Source organism: Pleuronectes platessa, chromosome 5, assembly GCF_947347685.1.
Source record: "Pleuronectes platessa chromosome 5, fPlePla1.1, whole genome shotgun sequence".
Taxonomy (NCBI): domain Eukaryota; kingdom Metazoa; phylum Chordata; class Actinopteri; order Pleuronectiformes; family Pleuronectidae; genus Pleuronectes; species Pleuronectes platessa.
In genome coordinates this window covers 5,930,783-5,956,334 of record NC_070630.1, presented here as the reverse complement: position 1 = coordinate 5,956,334, position 25,552 = coordinate 5,930,783, and the positions used below count along the sequence as shown (strand labels likewise).

Sequence of the window (25,552 nt, the reverse complement as noted above, 5' to 3'; positions counted from 1 at the left end):
GTGTTTGCATTTATGATCTGGGAGATGTCTGGCGTTTTATTATCTGTTGCATGCGATTACACAAACTAACTCCAGGGAGAATTTTAATCAGCAGCTTCTCAAAGAGGTGGCAGTAAAGGCTTGACAGCTTTTCAAGAAGATTTAAGACCAGACTCATGCTCCAGATAAGTTATCTGCACAAATTTGGAGTGAAAAATACCTTTACCTCATGGTGTACCAGGAAAACAGTCAGAGAGAGTTTGCTGTACTCACACCAAGAGTCTAATAAAAAGTAGAAATAGAAATGGATTTCAATTAAATCTGGATCTGTATGGAGAATAATTTTACCCAGAGCTAAAATAAGAAAACAGCGTAAAAGAAATCAGAATATGAAATGCCAAGTGTAAAAGGTCAAAAACTGGAAAGAATTAAAACTACTACTGAAAATAACTTCATGTATGCAAAGGTCATCTTCTCTTTGCAATATTCTTATACGTGTGTGGGTGGTTAAATTTTCTGTTGCACATTTAAATCAATGTTTTGCATGACAGCCTTCCGTTGTAGCATTTAATAATCACAGTTTTTAGGACTTAACTGTACTTTTCATTATGGTCTGCTAGTTCCAAGACACAGAATAGAGCAATGTTTCCCATTAATTAACTAGATTGTCTCGGCCTGCCGTTATCTGACTTGTCCCACCACAGTTTCATGTAAAACAAAAATATTTTACACACACACTTCTTAACAAGAGACCTGCCTTTCATAGTAAGATTGGCCACTAGGAGATCCAGGAGAAGTATCGATGGATCTTATCCACACATCCTCTGCAGGCAGGCGGCAGCTTGTGCTTTGGTTCTTGACATCCTCTCTCTCCTGGACTTCACACAGTTAAATGCAAGAAAAATTGAACGAAAGCCCAAAAAAGAAAACCCTGATTACTTAAAGTCCCCTCAGAGTAAAGTGATAAAATTGCAACTCTCCCATTTATCTTGTGTACTACCACCCCCAGCTTCTTTATCCGCACTTGAGTTACAACCAGCCCTCCACCACTCCAGTCCCACCTCCAAGGCACGACGCGCAGGAGCTTATTTCTGACATTTAATAGTCTTAGAGGCTGTTCCTGGGATTCTGAAGGAAAGAGATCAAAGCCGCAATAACAATAGAATTTCTCCGTTTGCAGCTCTTCAACGTGTCTGGTGTACAGTGTGTGTGTTTTTTTTTGTTAACAAAGCCATGCACGGTGCTGTGAAACATCTAAAAAATACCTTCATCAGGTTTGAGTACTAAAATAACCTTTTGATTTCTAGTACGCACAAAATACTCCTCAGGCTTTTGAGAAACTGTCGTCATCGGGGGTTTCTTATAGTTGTGTTGCACTATTCAAAATCATTTCAAGATATAAATACGAGGGTCTGCAACTTCTTTGAAGATTAAATGCTGACTGAGGGGCACTACATTTAATATTTCAGGCCAATATCACTGATAACTTAAAAATAGATGACCTGATCACTGCAGGTCCGAGACAGGAAATGCATGTATGATCAGTATGTCAGTGGCAGAGCCTTTCCCCCCCCCCCCCCTCGTCTGACTCTAGATGGATTTGTGATAGCCACAGACAGGAGCTTGTGTATTCAACGTGGCGGCTCACAGCCCGTGTTCCTGCCTTCTGACATTTCTGCCTTCTGGGAGGAATTCACATTACATTTATATAGTATTTTTGTCATTTAGCCAGTGCTCATATCCACTGAGACCCACAAGTACAACAGAATGGGATTAAACTCTGAAGCCTTTTCACAGCACGAGTGGAATACACTATGGCTTCCAGTGCTTTCTCATGCATCACATGTATTATCTTAACAATTGCATTCGCAGAGCTGCCGTGATGAAAGCCTCCAGCATGCCGGCGTGCTCTTCACTTGCAGATTAGTTCTTTATTGGTCATAAATTTAATTTTGGACTGCAGCTCGTGTCTGGAGTAGTTTTGACTGGTGGTCCCCCCCCCCCCCCCCCGCCCCTCCGTCCGTCCAGCCTCCTCTTTGGTTAAAGCTTCCTGTCCTTGGTCTTGTTGACCCCCATCTTCTCCCAAGTCACCAGGCAATCGGTGTCCTGTTTGTTGCATGCGTGTCTACACAATTATCATCTCCTGTCTGTCGATGAGCGATCTGCAGTTTGCACACCTCATTGCCAGGAGAGGATTCAGTTTCTTCTCTTTTATTGCTTTTTGAAGCAAAAGCTGTTTTTGAGTTTGTGTTATTATCTGCCGACGATCCGTCTTTTGTATTACCCTTTTCTCCAAGTTGTTCTTATCCTGTAATAGCTGTGATGTGAATATGAAGAAGTTGGGAGCGGTTTTAATAAAACATAGGTGCTATGGCGCCATTAGCTTTCAGATTAGAGTCGCATTAGATGAGAGCTAAAGGAAATACTGCCGGCTGACTTGCAGTGATTATTAGCCGAGGTGTAAACAGTGTCAGACTCGTCGCCTAAATCAAAGGAGCCTGACTTTCTGCATGATGAGTGGACCGTGCCATAATAAACCACAGGGGCTCACGCTCGGCTGCTTTGTTTTCCTCACAGTGTGAAACCCTCACACGATCCTCGCACACCTTCCTCTCTCCGTCCTCACGACCGGAAATGGTGCTGAAACCGATTTGTTCTCATTTGGAAGTGATTGTGTGCTCCTTTCTGATATTTCTGTGGTGTTATGAAAGTTTCTTTATTAGTTTAAGGACAGGCAGGAGCAGACACTGCCTGTTGTTCTCTCCTTTAAGGGTTACACTGGCATTGTTATACATTCCTCTTTCTGTCGACCCGTCACATGGAAACATCTGGGGGGGGAAAACTTGTAAATTGACCTCATAAATAAAAAAGTGTCGGCCACAACAGCATCCAAACAGAAATCCGCCTTCTCTCTTTAATTGGACAGCTTGTGTGCATGATACACACGGGTGCATTAAAGTTAAGCAGTGTTGTTGTGAGATCACACAGTGCATATGATTTTACATTTAATTAAAATGGAATTATAATGCAAACTTACTGTTGTGTTAAATTAATCTTCAGGAATCTGCTGGTAACATTTTCATATCTTAGAAAACGTGAATATAGAAAACCACTATTCTGCAGAGTGGTGGAAAGATATCTTCAGGAATGTAAAACACACCTGGATAGCACAGTAGTTTGCTCTATTATACAATATCTGCAGTAAATGGACTAAAGCATGGAAAGACACTAGTGCGGGTGTGATGGTTATCCTACCAGAGAGACTGGGCCGTTCTGGCAGTCTGGTTCATTAGTATTGATCAAACCATTGACCCTCTAGTTACCGGAGTTTCTCTCCGTGCACCAAGTTCACCCTCGGGTCCTTCACTGCAGAAAAGCTGCTTTAATTGTCTTTGGCTTTGTGCGGCTATTGTTCAGCTCCTGAAAAGGATCTCTCTCTTTTTCTTTTTTTTTTTCAGAAACTGCCGTTGGTTTTGCTTCTTCACAGTTTATCAGAAAATGAGGGCGACTGGAGTATCCTTCCTCTGCTGCCTTAGTAAGTATCCCTCGACTCTCGGGATTGGAATGAGCATGTGATTTTAAATAAGGAATAAAAGGAGTGAAGGTTTCAACATGTCAGAAATATTGTGTCATGCCAATGTTTCAAATTTTAAATAACATGTTGTGAGAACATTTTGTGTACCATAAGGGTTTAAGGTCGCTCAGACATTATTACTGACATAATAAATGAGATTGATCGCTTTGCATTATGATAAATGTCCTATTGTGCCCATAACTGTAAAAATAAACCTATTATTGCCATTAACCAGTCGTCTTCATGCTCGGGCCACTCTCAAAAATCCAACATGTACACTAACTGTTTAGGGCGATTGAGAAATAAACCGCTTTCCTTTCCCATTATATAGATCTAGGACCCAGATTAACAAAGAAAACCACTCAAACCATTGCAGAGCCGCCTCCTGTGTGTGTGTGTGTTTGGGATGTTGTTTGTCCTGCTGCCCTGTAGAAGAAACTCTTTTGCTGCTTTTATCTGAGTGCCTCAGACAGAAGGTTCCCCAGACGGGACTGAAATGAAAAGACAGGCTTTCTGTGGAGTTTCTGTGCAGAGCAGAGTTCAATTTATTCCTCTTTTATTGTTTAACCCTTGTTTTAATGAGACTTTTACTGTCCTGTGTGCCCTCAGCTTATCGCAATCCTTCGGGAAAAACTCCTCCTGGATTGTCTTTCTCGAGGAGGAAACCGACGTGAGGATGACGGAGCTCGTTCAAGTCCTCGCGAAATTTGACCAGAATAAAGTGAGTAAAGACTTTCCTGCTCTGAACCTTGATCACCGTGTGTCCCTGTGCCGCTCTGCCTCTTTCTGCCAAAACCCATCAGTGAGACCAGAGCTTCCTGTTTCATGCTCCAGCTTCGCCGATCATCAGTTCAATTAAGAGATAGAGTATCAGGTCGGCTCCAGCTCCTCTGCAGCTGCTGAGCTGCACTGAGCCCTGCCAGCTCTCACTGTGACCTGTCACACACGTCACTCCACCGTCGACCCAATTTAAACCCCATCTCTCCACTCATAGTTTTATTTTCCTTGTGTACGGGTTGGCGAGGTCGGCTAAAAAATACAGTAAATAACAGATAAATGGTGAAGTCAGAAAGTTAAAGGTAAAATAAACGTATTAGCGTTTGTTTATCTCATTTAAGAAATAATATCAAGTTTGCGCTAAATCAAAGAAAACTGATGAAAATGATGAGAAGCCAACAGAATCATTTTTAGCAGCACATTCTGCTTTTGCAAAGCAATTAAACGGAAACCAATTGTGTTGTTATCTTAAACTGGTATAGACCTGCGTGGCATTTTCAGTTCCAGATCAGAGATTTGGAATTCATTATCGTCCATGTTGTTGTGATCCGAGGAGGAGACGACAACAGACGCAACACCTCAGGATTTGTTTCATTTCAACACTTTCCCTGATGCACAGACGTTTTCTCTCTCAGGTGTCACAGCTCAGTGTTTTAAGTCTTGTTCTGGGATGAGCAAGAGTGAAGCCTCCACATAATAATGAGCTGCCACTTTCAAATTAGCTTTCACCAATTAGACACTGAGGCTGTGTCAGGAATCCCTCCCTGGTAACTGTGTAGTTCACAATGTAGGGGATTCGCCATTGTGTAGTGCCGTCCAGATGTTTAGTGACATTTTTAAACCCTTTATAATTGTTTCCCATAATGCATCATGAAAAGTAGTGTTCAACCGATGGTCACTTAACGAGCAATATATACCATCATGCATTGCGTTCAGGAGAGAGGGCAGCAAGTCTTCTCTCTCTCTCTCTTCTTATTCTTTTCTAATATCTGTATTATTGTGAGGATAAAGACTGAAGGGTGTTTGCAGGCATTCTTTTTTCTTACAGACCGTTCTGAACAAAACAATTCTTAACAGCCCAAATATTTCTGATGGCGTGAAAATATGAAATAAGAGCAGAGCATCACAGCATAATTTTTTTCTACATTTAAACCTTGTTTTTTACCTCAAAGTATTGATACAACATCAACATTTGAAATGTACTCTGTGGATTTTCCAACTTCTGATTCTGTTGTCGACATTGATGTAATTACCGGTGCAGAGAGAATCCTCAGAATAGTTTCTGAAGGCGTTTCTTTTCTTGGCGATGACACTGAAGCAGGACTGTCGACACAGTGATAGATCTGTGATGTGTTGATTCATTGGTGTTTCTATCAAACTTTGGCATATGGATTGAACAGCAGTAAACAAACACAACCAAAAAAACACAACCAGAAAAAAAACCATAATGCTGTACAACATAACAGTGCTCTGTACTGCTAGAAAAGTGTTATTGATCTTTCTTCTTTTTTTTATCTAATTCCACCAAAGCCCAGATTTATATCATAAGAAAACCCTTAACTAAGTCATTTCATCTAAACCTAGTTTGATTTCTGGATCATTTTCTCTAAATATCCCAAGACTTTTACTTTAGATCTGTCAAGAATAACGATGGGAGACTTTCTTGGCTCCAATATCTGGCAGCTTTGAACTTTGTTCTATGAAGAATTCTCATTATTCTCACAGCCAGTAACAAACCTACTCATTTCAAAGTCTTTCTGGCGTGTGTGGTGTGGAAATTCCCAAATTAGACCAGAATCACACTTTTTCTTTTCTTGAAAGTTCACCATCATATGTTTTTCAACCCTTTTGACATATTGAGTTGTGTTTGTCTTATTTATTTGTCAGGAGTGGTTTCTGGGAAAGCCGCTCCACGACCAGGAGTCCACCATCATCCATCACTATGCCTTCGCAGAGAATCCCTCTGTCTTCAAATATCCAGACTTTGCTGCTGCCTGGGCCTTAAGCATCCCCTTAGTTGTGCGGTGAGTAGGTCGAGAAAATCCTTTTATGTTTGTAAAACTAAGTTTTTGTTTCGCTCTTTCAGCTTCATATTCTTGTATTTTATATTTAACTACATATTCTGACGTGTGATTGTTTTTTGTAGGCTTGCAAACAAAGTGAAAGCGGAGCCCCTTAAATCTGACTTCACCATTGATCTGAAACACGAGGTAAGATAATGTGCCAGTCACTCGAGCACCTTCGCTTGTTATGTCAGGAAAATGATGATGAGGCTCCTGGTTTTCTGCCATTTTGTAACAATTTTCTTGTTCCTCACATTCACAACAAAGCCAGCCTAAATTATTTGCACAAAAAGAGCGAGGCATGAAATCCATCTAACCTTGAAGTGAAATCTCATTACTTTGGGAGAATTGTCACGGTGCAGCATCGTGGTTCTTATTTTATATCACAGAAATTCAGTCGAGGAGGCATCTGGGGATTTCATTGAGTAAACACGGCATCAGGATTTATCAGGCTCAGTCTGAAAAAGGCGATTTTAGTTAGAGATCCTATGAGTTCAATCATCGAGTCATTCAAATGCTGTGTATTCCTTATACTTAAAATAAAAAGCAGTGTGATGCTTCAGTGCCACTTTTAATTGAATTAAGACATTTTGATTTATTCAATTTATTTTATTTAGTAGATTATTGTGCCTTTAAACACTGATCTAATAAGATCATTTATTAACAGAACCATGAACAAACTATTGCATTTCACAGACGGTAGTGGTGTTTAAAATTATTAGCTGATACAGAATAAACAATGCAGACAAGATGTGCTTTTATTTTTTACATTTTACACGAAAGATGTGTTTATCTTCTGAATTAAAGTCCTACAATTTTTTTTTTTTTTATCTGGGTTTTATTAGATTTTTTCATAATAAACTATGATAAACTTTATAAAACCTTTTTTTTCATGATATCGTTATCAGCAGAAGCCCCTAAAAAACTCCATGTCAGTCAGCCTGTCAAACAAACATGGCATGAATCCCCGGTGTCAGACCAGTTCAGTGTCGGCAGATAAGCTCCAGACTCCAGTCAGCAAATCATCACTTTTTACAGTTTCTGATTCTTTGAGATAGTTGCCTATAGTCAGCCAGCGCTGATTGTACCGTCCTCATTACAGATTCCTTTACTGTAAAGCCTGTCTTCACAGTGAAGAATATGAAAAATGATCTTGCAGTTATGCTCCCCAGCTCTCCATCCCTCCCTATCTGCCATTCCCTTTATTTATTTTTTTTAGTCATCCTCAATATTAAATATGCTTTCTGGAGTTGTGTTGTGATAACAGATTTTTTCATAAAAAAAGACAACATAAAATACATCCCTCATATTTTCCGCAGAGATGTAATAAAGAATATCTGAATCATCCTTTCCGTGGCTTAAGACCTTAACATGATCCCTCTGTGCCATTGCAGGTTGCTCTGTATATCTGGGACACTGGGAAGGGTCCACATCTCACCGCCGTGCCGGAGCTGTGCACTGAGCCGCGGGACTCTCCCCAGGCCCGGCACTGTGCCACCACTCTGATCAGCGAGCCTCCACTGTGCGTGAGTGTCTGCTCTGTTTCCAGATCAGTTTGATTGTCCTCAATTCCCAGGAAATGGAGAAGGGAACACAATTAAACAACAACAACAAAACATCGGCTGCTTCACTGTCAGACGCTGGCGGCCGTGTGATGATCTACGACATTCAGCTTTGGGCTTTTGTGCCCTCGGCCGCGTCACAGCATCAAAAATACATCACAGAGCGTCACAGCCTTGAACAAACACACAGACACAATACAGCAGGAAACGTGCATTAACCCAAAAAGACAGAAGTCTTCAGTTTCTTTCGCTAAATCCAATTTAATCATGTGCCAAGAAATGAATACTGCATCTTCTCATCTTCCAGTTTCTCATCTTTCTGTGGTGGACTTTAACCGAACATGTCCAAGTCTATTCATCTCCAACCTTCACTCAGTGTCAGATAGAACTGAGATTAGAACTAGTTGTCCAGGCTCCTTCATCTTCTCATGGATTCTTCCTTGTGTCATATCTTGAAGAAAAAAATCCAGATTCATATGCAAATTCCTGATGTCCACAGCTGGTGACTAACCAGGAGATCTCCTTCATCCTCTTTATCGCAGCCACACACAGGCTCGTGAGATTGTCATTACATAAGCATAATTTGTGTAATCGTCATTCAAACATAAATCATCCCACATGTTTCTTTCCGAATTAAAAATTAAGTATAACATTGCCAAAGGATATCTGTGCATTGTGAATAAGCTTGTTAGTTTATCTGTTGCAGCAATGTGTGGTTGGTTCAAAGAAACTAAGACGAGCAACACATTTCATTGTGTATCGGATGCTTTACTACACAAGTGTGTTGTCAGCCGCCAAATAAATAACTCAGCCCACTGTTAATCCACTTTTTTACCAATCACACAGTTAAAAAATATGTTTTCAGTTTCATGTGCAAAGTCGAAATGTCTCAGAGGCATGCAGGCGTTTTATTTCTGAGAAGAATCCCTGTAGGAAAATAATTGGCATTGTCCTGAGGTCATGCTTTCTTGTTGTGCTGAGCGGGAGGCGGTGAGTGGGTGTGGCAGAGGAAAAGAATAACATCATATCTGGGTCATGAAGTGAGTGAGGTCAGTGCGTCCGTTGTCACGTGGAGAACGAGCGAAGCCGTGCACTAAGCAACACTTTTTGCTTAGTTTGCACAATATGTTGGATTTGCAACTTTTTGCTTTGCCACATGAGCCCTGGTGTTATCGACTGGTAGCTTATTACTGTGTGTTACCATAAAATGATCAATACTGTTGGTAGGAGATGATCATGTTGTGTGAGGAGACTTTTATACCAGAATTGCAGTTGGAGATGTCCCAGTTCTTAAACCCCCCCCCCCCCCCCCCCCTTCCTCCAATTTCTGACAGAAAAATCAAACTCCTTTCGTTTGTGATTCAAATCTCATCCAGCGTGTTCGTATGAGCTGGAGAGTCTGATGTATGTTTGCTGCAGTCTCTCAAGCGTCAGATTTATATTCATGCGGTTTAATCTCCTTCTCTGGGAAAACCACTATCCTCCGTAAGAGTGCATTTGCTCGAGAAGAAAGCAGGACTCGTGCAGCCAGTGGAGAACATGAAGGTCGCAGGATTTAATAAGTATTCACGGAGAAGTTTCCATTCAGACGAAAAACAAAAGGCGACTCGACGCAATCGAACCGGTGTTCCAAACAGTCACAAGACAAATTACCAAGGAAGGCCGCGGCGGTGCACTCGTCTGTAGTGTCAACAAAGATTCAAGAGCCTCAAGAGGCGAGAACGGCAATCCACAAAGTGCCGGTGTTGCCAAAATATGTCCTTTTTTATTTTTTGGGGGGGAATAACGTCACATGATGTGGTGATGCTGGATATTTCAGGACATTTCCAAAAGCAAGTATAACAGAAGAAACAATAAGGGAGGAGACTGGAAGTGAGCGGTGAAGTGCTCTTTAGGTTTTTGGGGTCTGAGGTCAACAAAGCATCTGTGTTCACACAGTCTGAAATGTTTGGAGGAGGTGTCCCCTGCCTCTGGGACAGGTGTGTGGAGCCTGGTGCTCTGTAGATGTCACTGTGGCTGAAACACAAGTCAATAATTCATTGATCATGGATATTGATTAAACCTCAACTTTTGTCTCCATGAGCTCTGTCACAGAAGGAGAACCGAGGATCTCTCCATTCACTCTGATTTAAAATCACAGAGACATTTCTGGAAGGAGCCTCGAAGTCACACTTTTTAAACTCGCCCCCACTGTCACATTTCTCTTTTATCACTAAATGTTATATCTCTGTGTTCGGCAAAGTCTTGGGATACTCTTGGTGTTCATAGGTCACTGATAGGACCTATAGGTTTTAATAAGAGCGTGTTGTTCAAGGACTGCGGTCAGAGCATCTGTGTTCTCTCTCTCTGTCTCTCTCTTTCTGTGTCTCTCTCTCTCTGTCTCTCTGTCTCTCTGTCTCGCTCTCTCGCTCTCACTCTTTTTGTCTCTCTCTCTCTGGAGGAATTTTCTAGTTCTAATTATTTTTTATATAGAACACAAATCCTTAGTTATATTAAAAAAAATTGCACGTCCTCAAATGTGAACATTTCCTCTCCCCTGCTTTTACATCTTGATAATTTAGTATTTTAAAAAGTGATGAAAGTAATCAAATTATTTAAAGGCCCTAGTCTCTTTATTATAGTTCTGGCTCTTTGGCTCTTTGCGACGCTCCTGGCACAAGAGATTGTTACTGTACATCACACCCTGTGGTTTGCGCAGCAGCAACTGATGACACTTTTAATGTAGCGTACGTTTTTAATAAAATCCTGTCTGTTGATTTATTGAGATTTCTTTCCTAATTGTCCAACGACCCATTGCCTTTTAAATTGGATGTTATTTTATAGGGTTTCCGGGATTCTGTGCATTGTTCAGGAGGTTTTTCCTGGAAGCTGAGTAGGTCTCCACCTCTCCAAAATAAAGGGACCAGATTAAAACAGATGAAAACACATAACGAAGCGCGTTCACATTAAATATTAGAGTTTCACTAAAGCTCCCTGACAGACACGTCGGGAGAGAACCAGTAAAACAAAGACGCTTCAGGTTAAGAATCACTGTTTCTCTGAAGGGTGGACACAGGTCCTCTGGGAGGTGCTGTGTGGTAATCATCACCCCTGTCATGAAAAGCCCCCGTTAAAGGTTACTCTCAGGTATGAAAAGTGATGATTAGTTTGGGTTATAGGGTTAAAAGTGACACCGAATGTTGCCGTGCTTATTACGGCACATCACCCGTCACCCTGCTGACACTCGACTCTTATGCAAAAACTCTGTGACATTTTAAAATCAGCTGAATTGTCATTAGTTACATTACACCTCTGCTTTCTGATGGAAATTCTTCCCGGGAGAAATGTCAACTTTGTAATTGCACTAAAGATAACAACTACCACTTTATATAGATATCATTTGGCTGTGTAGCCTGATATCGTGTGTTTTAAGTGCAAGTCCTTTCTGCTTTTATGTTCACGTGAGCCTGTGTTTGATTCCCGTCTCTCCTCTTCACCAAAGGGGGAGCCGGTGGATAAAGCAGACGTGTTTGTTGCCGTGAAAACGTGTCAGAAGTTCCACAGTGAACGAGGTGAGTCACACGCCGGCGTGCGTTTCCCTTGTGTTGTATCATAATGGATCTATTTTTTCCCACCTTTGGCATGAGTGACTGTACGAGAGCTGTTCTTTGTAATCCTGACAAATTCCTTCGCTAAACGATTCCACCATCTGCTCTGAATGGATTTAATAGAAAATGAAATACCCCGAGGTTCTCGACTGAGTGCCTCCCTCCCTTAATGCCCGGAATCCCACAGTCATCCAACAATCCTGCAGGTGTCAGGAAAATCACTTACTAATGTTCCGCCATCCATCGGCAGGCTCTGATATTGCCATCGTAAATCTGCTGCTTCTGTTACCGGAGTTATTAAAAAAAAATCTTCCGTCAATAGATCAAACTGCAGATTAATGTGAGAGCGATCAGACAAACTGTACACGGCGTTCGGAGGCTGTTATTTGCACTTTAGCTTAATTACTGTTTCCTCAGCCGAGCTGCCAGATTTAAACACGGGAAATTAATATTGAATTTAAATGTCAAGGTAAGTTCAGATCAGTGAGCAGAGAATGTAACAGAGCTGCTCTGTTAGTGTTCTAGCTTTTGAATCTCCATGATTATATAGTGCAGGAACAATAATGCAAAACATTTCAATCTGCATTAATATATTTTAAAGTTAAGATATAAAAAGGGTGATAATTAACAAATGGACATAGTGTTTTACTTTCTTGTTGGCTGCATCAGTTTTATTAACTTTAAATAAATAGGAAACGCAGGCAACCATGTTCCTTGTGTTCTGAGATTTCTGTAGATTTTGCACATGTTGTTCCCAGTCTATGGTTTGACAGATAAAATGAAATATAACAAACTATAAATAACCTGTGTAACAATGTGTAAATTTGCTGTTCCTCTGCTTTAAATCTGTAATCATCATTTAGATGAAGTGTTTGCTTTACCTGTAGATATAAAGTTTTACATTTACATAATGGTGATTTCTCATTTGATCTAGTTATTGTGTCCTACAGAGAGGCAGGTTTTTCTTTTAGTTTACTTAATATAATAACATGTGAAATCAAATAGCAGTTCTATATTTGCAGTTTAATTGCATATTCTGTTTTTTGTCAGGTCAGATATTGGTTTCTAAAATCCTTTAGCGTCAGCGATGGTCCGGCAGCTTAACTTTTTGTGTTTTGGTTCTTCTTTCTTTTCAAAGTTGCCACCGTGATTCACTTGTGTTGATTTACGATAGCTCCACACAGACTGGAGCTGCTGCCGCTGCAGATCTCTGGATGCTCTGTATTCCTCAGCACACAAACTCTCTCGCTTCGCCGGTTCAGAGACTCATCACAAAAGATCTCCAGATCTCGTCAGTCAGATCCCAATCAATAGGAGAACTAGCCATCAGGAAGTGGGTCAGTGACAGATAGAGCTGAAAGACATTCCAGATACAGTGAGCTAATTTTTGACAGAGGACAAAAAAGTCAAAAGGCTGCATGTTACAAAATGTTACAGAGCAACGAGCACAAACTGACAGAAACTAGAGCCCACAGAAGATTTTATTGAAGAGAAAACGCTCTAAAATCCAACTGCTGAGACTAAAGAATATATTCCCTTTATTCTACACATTATAAATGAAAGGTTTCATGATATCATTTGATGCTAATCGGTGCCACTAAGTCCCAAAGAGTCGATTCATCCAATCCGGAATAAGAGTGTGCAGTATAATCCTGAGATTCAACGCAGTGGACGGATTAAATCGAGTCTCACTGTCTTATTTTAAGAATCTGTTCTCCCTCTTGTCTTTTCTCATGAGTTTGATATCTGAAGTTGTCTTTAATAGAATATTCGACCGAAACAGACAGAAACATCGGAAGAGAACACGTGTTGCGATGAAATAATAATTTGCTCTGAGCGTCTACACCGCGAAGAACCTCAAGTCTGTTAGTTGTGAAACTTGGTGAAGGCCTGTATTGATTTGTTTTCTTCCCCCCCCCACCCTTTTCTCTAGTTCCAGTGATAAAGAAGACTTGGGAGAAGGATGCCTTGTTCTTGGAGTACTACAGTGACCATGCGGATCCTGCAATACCGACCATTAATTTAGGAGTGCCGAATACTGAGAGAGGTGAGAGCTGCTGTGGCCGCAGTCCTGCCAAATAGATACAGTGAAGCTCTTTTATAATGGTGCAAGGTCAGCGGCACACACAGAGCTGCATGAAAAATGAAATGGCAAACTGAAGGTGAGGTTTTTTCTATAACCTAGCCCCCTTGTGAAGGGGACGGTTCCTGGGATCCAGACGGATATTGCCTGAGTCAGCAATGATTAGAATTGAGTTTTCCTCAGAGATTAGATATTTGTTATTCAGTCCCCGTGTTTGAATAATATATTTTTTAGTTTATCATGCCAAGATTTAAAACTTTAACACCGTTGTTTTGTTGTTTTTGTGCTGTGGTGATAAATGGGTCTGTGCCATCTGGTTGTTTGTGAATTTAACAAGCTTTCCTCCTAATGAACGCTGTAAACTGCAGCACAAGTTTGGCCAATATCCCCCCCGCTGATTTCCACAGACTGTCAGGATCTATTAACTGAAACGTCTACTGCACATATTTGTTATTCTAAGAGCTGGTGATAATGTCACATTATTTCCTTTCACCATTTGTAGTTGTGGTATTTTTAACCACAGCACACTTCAACATCACCAGACGTGCTGTTGAGTCCGTGTTTACAAAGTTTTATTATAGGGCTCAGGGTTGTTCAAATAGTGGAAATATCTTCAGCTCACACCTGAGGATAACTCGTCTGTCTCAGATCGTTCACAACTACAGGAACATGTCCAGAGGGTTCAGGTGGAGGATGGCCCCTCCAGCATCTGTTCTAATCTCCCAAAATATGGGCTCGCTCTGACATTCCCAGGACATTTTACTTTGAGGTTTGCAGTAAAAAAACTCTGGAGAATGTCCGGAGCAACTGACTCGGACATTTGCTTTCTCGAAACAGGGGGAACAAAATAGCCTGTCCTGCCCGAAGGTTAGAACATCCACCTACTGAGACCTCTGAAGCTCTCTGGTCTCATGCAGAGGGGATGGATCCGACTATTTCTTGGCAACAGGCAGTGACTCCTCACTTCATGGTTGCCAGATAACCAGTGAAGACTCCAGAAAGTCACTGCATGATGCCAAGAAGAAGTCAAGCACATGACCCCCCCCACATAACACCACAATTTGTCATCTTTACATGAGGATGTATCTAAAAGAGACGGATACAAGAAGAACATTTTTGTGAGGAAACCACAGTATTTCACAAGATCCCAAATATTGTAAAAGACATCTTTCTCAAATTTAGATTTCACACAAAAATAAGTTGCCATGTGTAACAAGCCATTCAGTTTAAAACATTCCATTGACACAACATCAGTCAGACGTTATTTATTGAATCCTGCTCCTCTGCATTAAGAGGATACATCTGGAGCACAAACGGTGGCTCCAGCTGAAGGTTCACCTGGCGTGGCTGACCTGGGGCAGACCAAGATTCAAGATTCAACATTTTTTTTATCAAATGCACAACAATAACCAGATGTCTCCAGAGGGAAACACGAGGTCTGAGAGTTTGTTGGTCCCTCAGGAGAAGCTTTAAAACAACAACATCCTCCAGCTCCTCTCCCAGGAGTGTCTGGAAGATCTTCTCCCACACGGGAGGCTGGTGGATGTTGCTGGGTAACAGGATGCTCTCAACCAGATAATAATGAATAGAGTGTGTTACTGTGCTCAGAAGTTGTATATTGTCACCATTATTATTATTATTACTGCAATATGTCATAGGCATTTGTTTATCGCGTACACCTTTCTGTAAATCAGATTTTATATAAGCTGATCTTTTGAGTGCTGCTCCTGTCACTTGGGAATGAATGTGTCTGGAGGATCCATTTTTGCTGAGTCACCGTTGGCAAGATTCACTGACAAGATTCTGTCTGATACATTACGAGGTTTCGATTTCAGAAATTAGCTTTTTGCACCAGTACACTAGAACTACGGGCAGATTTCACACGGGTGCATGTCACGATGTGTGGTTTGTACAGAATTAGTTGGATTGAGTAATGTTTGCTAATCGGAAACGGGCAGAGGAGCTTGTTAATGGAGCATGAGAACGCTTAAAGCTACCCAGGGTTCTTTTTGTAAACATGGCTCAAGCTCTCTGCCTCAGCGCCCTCCTAAAGGCCCGAGGCCGGGGCCATTTGTCCGCAAATTATTTTACACTCTGATGGCTGTCGGCACAAAAATGGCACCTAAGACCTCTCATGGTGCACCTTAATGGGATGATGCATCGGTTGTATTCACTCTGGGCTTCCGCTGTGGGAAGGTTGAGGGGTCGTTGTTCAAAGGAGTGATTTGTCTCCGGTCTCTCTGCAGCCACTGTCTCCAGGCGGCTCAGTTCTTTAACAAGGTGGTTTTTTGCAACCTATTTGCATTGAGGCAGAGAAGGATGCAAAACGCCACCGGCTGCCTCCTGAAAGGTGAACTCGTCTGTTTGTAGAGTCGAGTCTCGTCGACAATAACTATCAGTCTTTCTGTTAAAGTTACTGTTACCAGTCCAGTTAGCTGTGGACATTGGACAGGTCTCAGTGTCTTCTCACTCTGCTATGAAACCCCCAGCAGCTCCTTTGCTCTGCTCGTGCCAACTGCCAAAGCTCTCAGGTATTGGACTGTATCCTCACTGGAATCGTCACATTGATTTTTTTCTTAATCAGATTTTACAAATCAGATTGAAGGAGGTGTGATCAGATTAGTGAGGATCCGTCCAACCCTGAGGCGCTCCAATCTGATTTCAAACTACTTTTTAAAACTTCTGCAGTGGTCAACAAACCTCGATGTCACACGCAGAACTGGAAGGGCACTTTGAGAGCGCGCACCCCCCCCCCCCCCTGCCAGAGCTGAGGTTCTGTTTCATGTTAAAGAAAATGGAAGAAAAAAAAAATCTTCAATCTGCCTTCTTATTTGGATCCACTCCAGAATTTAATGGGGTCTTCCTCGGGTCATGTCCCACCCCTCCATGAAATTCCATGGAAATTGGTTCAGTAGTTCTAGTCAGACAGACGGACTGCAATGAGAACACCACGGCACTTAACAGCGTGCCTGCCTCCTCAAGGCCCAACATTCCCCATAGATGCAATCAAGCTGCACCAAGATACATGAATTATTCCAGATACATGGTAAAAAAAGGAAAAAGACTCAGAAGAAAGTAAAAGGCAGCGATAAAGAAAAGCCAAAACGGATTCGCTCCTTTGTTCGTATGAAGGGCAAAATGTAATGGTTTGTTTCTTGGCTCATCCTTCCACAACATTCCATTAAGTAGTTTTTGCGTAATCGTGTTGATAAACAACCAAAGAAACAAACAGACCAAGAGACAGGGCCGGAAAACAAAAGCTCCTCTGCACCAGGAAGAGCGAGACGACACATCTGTTCTTCATCCAAGCTGCTGTTTGGTAGTTTTCCTACTGTATTATTGAATACGCCACAAGTGGATGCAAATACGTGCACAGGTTACATCACCACAACAACTCACTGACTCTGAGTCTTCAGGGCAGACATTCTCGATGGATGTGTGAATAGTAAAGGAAGAAATGTTGCAGATCCCTGCAGCACAGAATGCATCTGTAATGTGTGAAAGGGATTTTAAACCAAACACATTAATTTTGAGTATATGTGACAATCCCAGAGAAATCACGAGTCTACCTGATTAAGTTTTTAAAGCCTTGTTCAATTTAAACCTTAATTGGAAAATGTAAGGAATTGAACTTTTTCTGCCTCATTCTCATTGATTGCTATATGTGACTGATTTTATTGTAGATTGAATTGCAGTTTAACAAACAGTGTTTCTATAACGTCCAGGCTACTTTACATTCCCAAAATATTTGACTATGAAAGAGGACCAGTGCATTATCACTATATGCCTCTATGACCGTGACAGAAAAGACGCTTGATAGTCATCCGGAGCTTTACTACAGAGCTTTTCAGGCAGATTTACTTTTCATTAAAGGTTTTTCGCGTCTATGTAGAAGCTTTTAAACGTTCAATGTCAATTGCCATAAGCTAGAAAAAGGGTCCGAGGATGCTTTTAAAGCGGTGATTGTGTTTATTTACTCTCTGAGCGAAGCCGTTGGAGCCTGATAACGAGATTAACACAGAGCCCAGGGTGTCATTGAGTGATGGAGCTGCAGTCGGTTGGTAGAAAGAGATGAGCAGGGTCCACGTGCTTTAAGTGCTGTTTAGTGTACGGAGCCTTTTCTGACCTAAAGTTAAAATAAACAACATCACTGCTCCATATCTTAAAAACATGTTGGTTATGTTATTCTCTGTCTATACAGCAGATACCGGTCAGGGCTGGGAGGTGATGTGTGTTTACGTTGCACAGACTTGTCGAGCTGAAACACGAGCAGCTGGTAGAACCATGACAATAAATTAAACTGGAAGGCGAACGATGAACGTCTGACTTTGTCGGTTTATTCTAGAAAAGACTGTGAGTCTGCTCCTCTCAACCAATTTACATTTCTCAAGGACCGTGTCAGCCAATTCTTTCTCAGAGATCATCTCCTTCCCTTTAATTTCACTTTCCAATGCAAGCCAGTTTTTTTTTTGTTTTTTTAAACTTTTGGTAGATAACGATTGAATGTTGGAACTTTGGCAGCCGGCCAAAGTCCATCATCAAGGCCCGAGGGGATTTTCTCCAGTTTGGTAAGCGGCCAGACGCTGGAGCTACTGTCAGTTTAATAACTGTGCATGATGTCAATCAAACAGAACTCATAATAGCATTTACAATCTGGGTGAAGTACAGTAGATGGGATTTTGACTGCGGCTCAAGTCTGAGATAAAGGCTGGTTTTTGAAACGCTACCGGTCCTTCAACACTGTGGAAACTGAAAATAGAATTAGTGTCGTACTGTGTACAAATGGAGTCGGTCACTGAGGGGCCCTGAAGTCGCTGCGCGCTGCATTAATCAGATGAGCACACACTGAAATGATATACGATTGAAGTCAAGTGAAAAATAAGCTGTTTATCTGCCGCCTCGATGCCAAATATCCAAATGATATGCAATCAGTTATCAGACTTGGATTCGATTAAGGTCGGGACGAACATAATTTGTTTCCATTTCTTTTGTTTTAATCCGTCTCCTCCGCCCTCTGGGTTTCTGCTAATGATTTCTGAGAGCAGCCTCGGAGTTCATGAACAGGCAACGAGCATCAATATGTCTGGAATCTGTAGTCACCACCATACTTCTTTATTTATGTCACCTTCAGATGACTCCGCTGAGCCCATTGACTTTTCAAACATGCCTTTAGAGCCAACTCTTAAAACCATACACACATTAGAATAAGTGAACTGTAAATATTATGGTATTTATGTGTGTTTGAAGAGAGTGGAGCATTTTTAACCGTCTGTCAATAAACTCTGTAATTATTGAGCACAACTAGCTGCTAATAAGGTGTTGGGGGGGGGGGGAAAGGGTCTATCATATTTATAAAGCTCTTATGATGAGCATGGCTGGATACTGTGGATAGATAGATACGAATAGATAGATGGATGGATGGGTGATAGATACTGATGGATACTATAGATGTATAGATAGATAGATACGAATAGATAGATGGATGATGGATGGATGTATGGGTGATAGATACTGATAGATACTATAGATGTATAGATAGATAGATACGAATAGATAGATGGATGATGGATGGATGGATGGATGGCTGGGTTATGGATACTATAGATAGATAGATACGAATAGATAGATGGATGATGGATGGATGGATGGGTGATAGATACTGATGGATACTATAGATGTATAGATAGATAGATACGAATAGATAGATGGATGATGGATGGATGGATGGGTGATAGATACTGATGGATACTATAGATGTATAGATAGATAGATACGAATAGATAGATGGATGATGGATGGATGGATGGGTGATAGATACTGATAGATACTATAGATGTATAGATAGATAGATACAAATAGATAGATGGATGATGGATGGATGGATGGGTGATAGATACTGATAGATACTATAGATGTATAGATAGATAGATAGATAGATATGAATAGATAGATGGATGATGGATGGATGGATGGATGGCTGGGTTATGGATACTATAGATAGATAGAAACTATAGATGGGTAAATAGATAGATAAATAGATAGATAGATACTATAGAAATAGATATATATTATAGATAGATAGATAAATAGATAGATAGATACTATAGAAATAGATATATATTATAGATAGATAGATATTATAAATAGATAGATTGATAGATAGATACTATATTGATACTATAGATATATAGATTGATAAATACTATATTGATACTATAGATAGATAGACACTATAGATTGATTGATTGATAGATTGATAGATATTAGATACATAGATACATCTGATTAAATAATCCTTCATCTCCACTGGAAAAGAGGTTTATATAACATTTAATGACTTCCTGTTTTAAAAACACTCTGAGGCTATTTGTTATGCTGCAACCTGAAGTCACAATGAAATAACACAAACCTTATAAATATTTACACAATGGGGAAAAACAAAATCAACAGTGTGAGGTTTACAATTTCGAGTCAGTCTGAGCGAGTGAGGGCAGGAGTGATGCAACGGCCTGAAATGGGAACATGCCATCAAAACTTTATTAAGTAAAAACTCACTCTGTTCACGGTGAGGTTTGTTTAGGTGATGGTATGGTGGTGATGGGTTCAAGTACAGGAAGCAGAATTCGTCCCCTCGCTCTTCAGTGCTGATATTTTTTATTATAGATGCAACATGACACACGAACACGGATTCTACTGCTTGTTTCCGATTCCCTGAACTTCACTCGCTAACTTCCTCCAGCTGGAAATAAGATTACCTGGTTTTTCTGGAGACATGCCTCTAAAAATCGACATTGCTGGATTTTATTCCTGTCAGCATTTCAAGCATTCATTTCTTACTCTATATTCAGATACAAGGGGGGGAAAAAACACCTTGGGTTCCGATATAAATAAAACAGCAGGGCCTCAGTATTCTTTGTGATGCTTTGCCACCAGGGATTTCCGTGTCTCCGCTCTCAGCCATGATGGCGTGCAGATATTTGGATTCTGATGGGTATATATTTCTTTAGGTCGCTCGTTGTGCAACTTCCACTTCAACTGTTTTTGTTTTCGGGGAGTTGGCGGAACATTTTGCTCCATCTGGCAGAATCATGTCTAGCACAGCAGAGTAAAGGTTTGATTTCTGCTGGTCCATCATGGCAAAGAAAGTTTTTAAAAGAAGTCAGAATTAAGCTAAATGGCTTTTTCCCACTTTCACACAAGGCTCTGGGGGGACACCACAAAAACAGATTTTCTCTCATGCTGTAAAATCGAAACCCTAAAAAAAAGTAAATTAAAACGACAGCCCTTTAAACATTCATCAATCCATTACCACTTTACAGCTCAGCATTTGCAGGTGGTGCTGGCCGGGGCCAATTCCAGCTGACATTGAGCGAGAGGTGTGGCGCATCATGGGCAAACAAACAACACATCACATTCGCAGCTATGGGGGGAATTTAAAACCTCTACTTAACTCAACCTGGGCGGCTGTGGCTCAGGGGGTGGAGAGGGTCGTCCGGTATCCGAAGGACAGGCGGGTTCGAGTCCTCCAAAGCGTCCTTGGGCGAGATACTGAAGCTGACAGCTGCGTACTGAAGAGCTGCATGAGCGTGTGTGTCACCGGGTGAATGGATTTTGCTCTGTAAAGTGTTCTGAGTCGATAGAGACAGAAGAACGCTGTATAAATGCAGCTCATTTACCAACCTGCATGTCTCAGACTGTGGAACCCAGAGCAAACTCACACAGCCGGGAATCAAACCAGGAACCTTCTGCTGTGAGGCCATAGTGCCAACCCCTTTGGACATTAGGTCATTGAATCAAGTATTGGATGTATCCTGCCGCAGCCACCGATGTTTTGTGTGGTGTCGTTTAACAGAATCCAGAACAGAAGCGACTTCACACTTTGTCACAATAAAAGTTTCCAATGCAAAGTAGTTCCCTCTCGTTAGCTCTCGGCACAGGGATTTTTCTCATGTTGATTGCCTCCTCAACGTCTCCTATCAGGGGAGTAAAAGTCAAATTAGTGAAATGTTTCTCGCAATAGTTTCCATATTATTTAAATGAATGACTATTGGCTGCGTTTAGCACGGTGTTAACATCGCTCAGGCCTGATTACCACAGGAGCCGTTTACGATGAAAAATTCATCCACTCGCTGAACTGAGTGGAGCTGGGGCGTCGAGGGCGTTTCCTCAAAACTCAGTCTTCACACTAATGTCGTCTGCAAAGTGAAATGCAAAATGCTTTGGTAGTTAGTAATTGTAACTGTTGGTCGGCCTGCCACTTTTCAAAGGCTTTACTGTGGGCTTAATTTACAACTGTAATTTCTGCTCTGTGTGTGTGTGTGTGTGTGTGTGTGTGTGTGTGTGTGTGTGTGTGTGTGTGTGTGTGTGTGTGTGTGTGTGTGTGTGTGTGTGTGTGTGTGTGTGTGTGTGTGTGTGTGTGTGTGTGTGTGTGTGAATACCCAGTAACACCAAGTGTGTTTTTCTTCCAGTAACGGGCTCATTCATCTTTGTAAACAAGAATACAGCACCGGGTCAATATGTGATTAAGTCTCACTGGCCAGCATTGACAGTGTGTCTCAATTTACAGGCCACTGCGGGAAGACGTTTGCCATCCTTCAAAGATTTCTCAGCGGCAGCGTCCCGAACACCAAGTGGCTCCTGGTTGTGGACGATGACACGCTCATCAGGTACATTTACACTCATATCCACCATTATTCAAGATGGGGTTTCTCGTCTTTTTCTACGAGGAAACTGTCTCAAACTTTAAAGGCCATACTTTCATTTTGCTTCCACTTTGACTGACGGTTCTATATAAATGTTCCAACATATTGAGTGAAGTCATTTTGATTCTCTAGAGACTTTAACATCCTGTCGAACCTCCAGATTAATTCACGTCCAGCCGGCTTCACTTTACACCCGTCAGGTTTCCCCCTTCGTGTGGAGGCTGGTGCCGGAGGGAGAGCCGTTACTTCAGGTCCTAAATGGACAGTGTCCCTCGTGCCTGTGCTCAAGACGTTTGACGATGAGTGTGTGATGAGCCTGATCTGTTCTTTCCACAGCCTCCCCAGACTGCGAGCCTTGCTGAGCTGCTACGACCCCTCGGAACCCGTGTGTCTCGGGGAGAGATACGGCTACGGCCTGAGCCAGGGCGGCTACAGCTACATCACAGGAGGTGGAGGGTGAGTTCCACAGTCCATAAGCTCAGGGAATAATGATGATAGATACAGATGCTGCACAGGGACTATAAAATATGTAATGGAAAAATCTGTAGTCCTCAGATAAACCTTTTCAATCTGGTGTGTTGCCCCCTTAAGGGAAAAATGCATTCCAGTAAATATACGCGATAGAAAAAACTGTAAAAAACGCAGTAAAAAGTCATCGGTTGATAAGAGAAGACGGGACGTCGATACTTAATACTCACAAGGACAGAGGCTGTTGGGAAATGACTGCAGTGTCGTAGCATCCGCGTTTTTTAAAGGCCTCGTATTTCACGCAAAGTGAAAGTGGACAAGCAGCACGAGTTGTGTGTCGGCTGTCAGCTGCACTAAAGATGAATGTGGAGCGGTGAGGGAGCTGTGTGAGAACCTCCATTTAGGGACACTTCAGTGGCTGTGACACTTTACAACACTGCGTCTGCCAGTTCTCCCAACAGTGATGTCTCCTAAAAACTGCTTTGAGTGGCATATTTACCCCCCCCCCCCCCCCCCCCCACACACACACACACACACAGCGGGCTTAGATGTGTTTGCTCGTGTCTAATTGCTTCTCTTTTCAAAGAGATGTCACATCATTGTTGTGCACAGACACAAAACCACACACATCTCGGTTTGATTTTGCAGTGTCACTTGTACCTTCTCACCAAATGAATAAATTAAGCACCACGAGTGGATAACTGAGGTGTTATTTTCAACTGATTATTTACAGTTCAGCTAAATAGGCTGTGTTGTGTGTGTTCATGGTTCTGGTGTGTGTGTGTGTGTCTGTGTGGTAGGATGGTGTTCAGCAGGGAAGCCGTGGTCCAGCTCCTGAAAAGCGGCTGCAAGTGCTACAGCGATGACGCTCCGGATGACATGGTGCTGGGAATGTGCCTCAACGCCCTCGGACTTCCCATCACCCACAGTCCGCTCTTCCATCAGGTTGGTTTCACACTCTCTCACAGTACAATTCTTTGTGTGTCTGTCTGTGTGTATTTGTGAAATTCCCTGGCGTCTGTACAGTTGAGGGAGAGGTTTTGCAGTGAGATGCAACAGGGAGAGCTTCCACCTCCACAATCGCACCTACGGGCGAATTTCGAGTCTCCAATTAACCTGCGTGTTTTCGGACTGCGGGAGGAAGACTCCTCACAGAAAGTCTTCATCGGCCCGGGAGGTGACAGAGCTAACCCCAGACCATCAGCCATCTTTCATTTCAATGTTTTACTCCTGTGCTTCTATCACTGTGACCTGTCAGAATGTCTCAGTGAGCCTTGTCCCACCCTAACGAAACCACAGGAGGGCTTCTCAGCAGATGTGCAGGACCTTCAACAAAACATTGGTTTCCCATTGAGTGGACAAACAATTAAACTCATTCCATCCAAATTACAGGTCACCGTGTCAGTTGAAAATACACACACATGATTCCGGGGCTTTGCCGTGTATCTGCTTTAAAAAACAAACTTCCCTGACTTCGCCTGCTCTCCACAAAAGAAGAAGAAGAAGAAGATACATTTATTGGTCCCACACACACATGCACACACACACACGACATGCAAACGGGGGGAAATTTGTTCTCTGCCTTTGACCCATCTGGTGAACACAGGAGGACACACAGAGCAGTGGGCATCCATGCACGGCGCCCGGGGAGCAGGTGTTGGGGGAGTAAGGTGCCTTGCTCAGGGGCACTTAGACAGTGGGTTGGGGTAGGCACTTAGACAGTGGGGAACCGATCCAGGTGTTGTCCATCCAGGTATGTTTTTTTGTTGTCACTCCGTGGAGTCGAACCAGGGACCACCGTCGGATTTTCTGCCCATAGTCCAACTTTCTGACCGGTCAGCCTCTGGTGACGCCTTCCAAATATAAATTGCTGTACTTAATCTTTCCTTTCAGGCACGCCCAGAGGACTACGCCAGGGCCTTCCTAGCTCACCAGGTGCCCATCTCTTTCCACAAACACTGGAACATCGACCCCCTCGCCGTCTACGACAAATGGCTGAAGGATGACTCGAGGGCCAAACCTTCAGATGGACTTAATGAGAGCGCAAAGACGGAGTTATAAGGATTTTAAGCACACGACTTGCCTGTTTGAATACGTGTGTGTGTGTGTTTGTGGGTTTGTGTGTGAGACAGAGAGCGAGAGAGAGAGAGAATGCCTGGAGTCATGGAACAGAAATGTTGTCCTTCACAGATGTAAATGTTTTTGTATTGTTAATGTTGAACTGTGATAAAGAGGGACCATGCAAGTGTGTGTCCATGACTTGATCTGTGGGTTTGCATGTGGAGGTTATTGTTATTTTGGAAATCTGAACTCAATATGTGTATATTTATATCTTAAGAACAATCTCAAACCCTAACAGAGGAGCGCTGCTTCTCCTCTGGCTGATACTTTCTCTTTCGACACCTCGATGCTGTACAATGTGCTCTATTTTGACATAAAAGTATAAATATTTGAGAGTGTTTTGCTTTTCTTTTCCGCTGGAGGCCTCTTATAGGATTTAGTTAAAACCGTTAATGTATAAATTATGAAGTTATTAAAGGTTAATTGAGGCTAAGACTGAGACGGTGAAACTACACACAGTGTTTGATGTGGTTAAAGAGGCAGAATCACAGCTGTCTGAGGCAAAAAGTTTTTTTAACAACGCTCTAAATGTACCTAACATGTCGTTTTTTGAAAAGGGAAATAAATGTCCTACGTTTACTTTCAACTTAACCAAACGCAGTTTTTATATTTCAGGCTAAAACCATCTGTTTATCA

The 25,552-nt window shown here is 42.0% G+C and overlaps 1 protein-coding gene across 1 annotated transcript in view; it reads left to right on the top strand.

The window, feature by feature from the left end:
* b3glcta (beta 3-glucosyltransferase a) overlaps positions 1-25,247 on the top strand; it is a 52,524-nt gene extending 27,277 nt beyond the window's left edge. Inside the window, exons 5-15 of the mRNA XM_053423596.1 lie at positions 3,438-3,514; positions 4,163-4,274; positions 6,218-6,354; positions 6,477-6,540; positions 7,788-7,919; positions 11,437-11,506; positions 13,476-13,589; positions 22,192-22,291; positions 22,664-22,783; positions 23,596-23,740; positions 24,689-25,247. Of these exons, the coding sequence (XP_053279571.1) occupies positions 3,438-3,514; positions 4,163-4,274; positions 6,218-6,354; positions 6,477-6,540; positions 7,788-7,919; positions 11,437-11,506; positions 13,476-13,589; positions 22,192-22,291; positions 22,664-22,783; positions 23,596-23,740; positions 24,689-24,856 (1,239 nt within the window). The 3' untranslated portion in view covers positions 24,857-25,247. The remainder of the gene's footprint in view (positions 1-3,437; positions 3,515-4,162; positions 4,275-6,217; positions 6,355-6,476; positions 6,541-7,787; positions 7,920-11,436; positions 11,507-13,475; positions 13,590-22,191; positions 22,292-22,663; positions 22,784-23,595; positions 23,741-24,688) is intronic.
* The last annotated feature ends 305 nt before the right edge of the window (positions 25,248-25,552 follow it).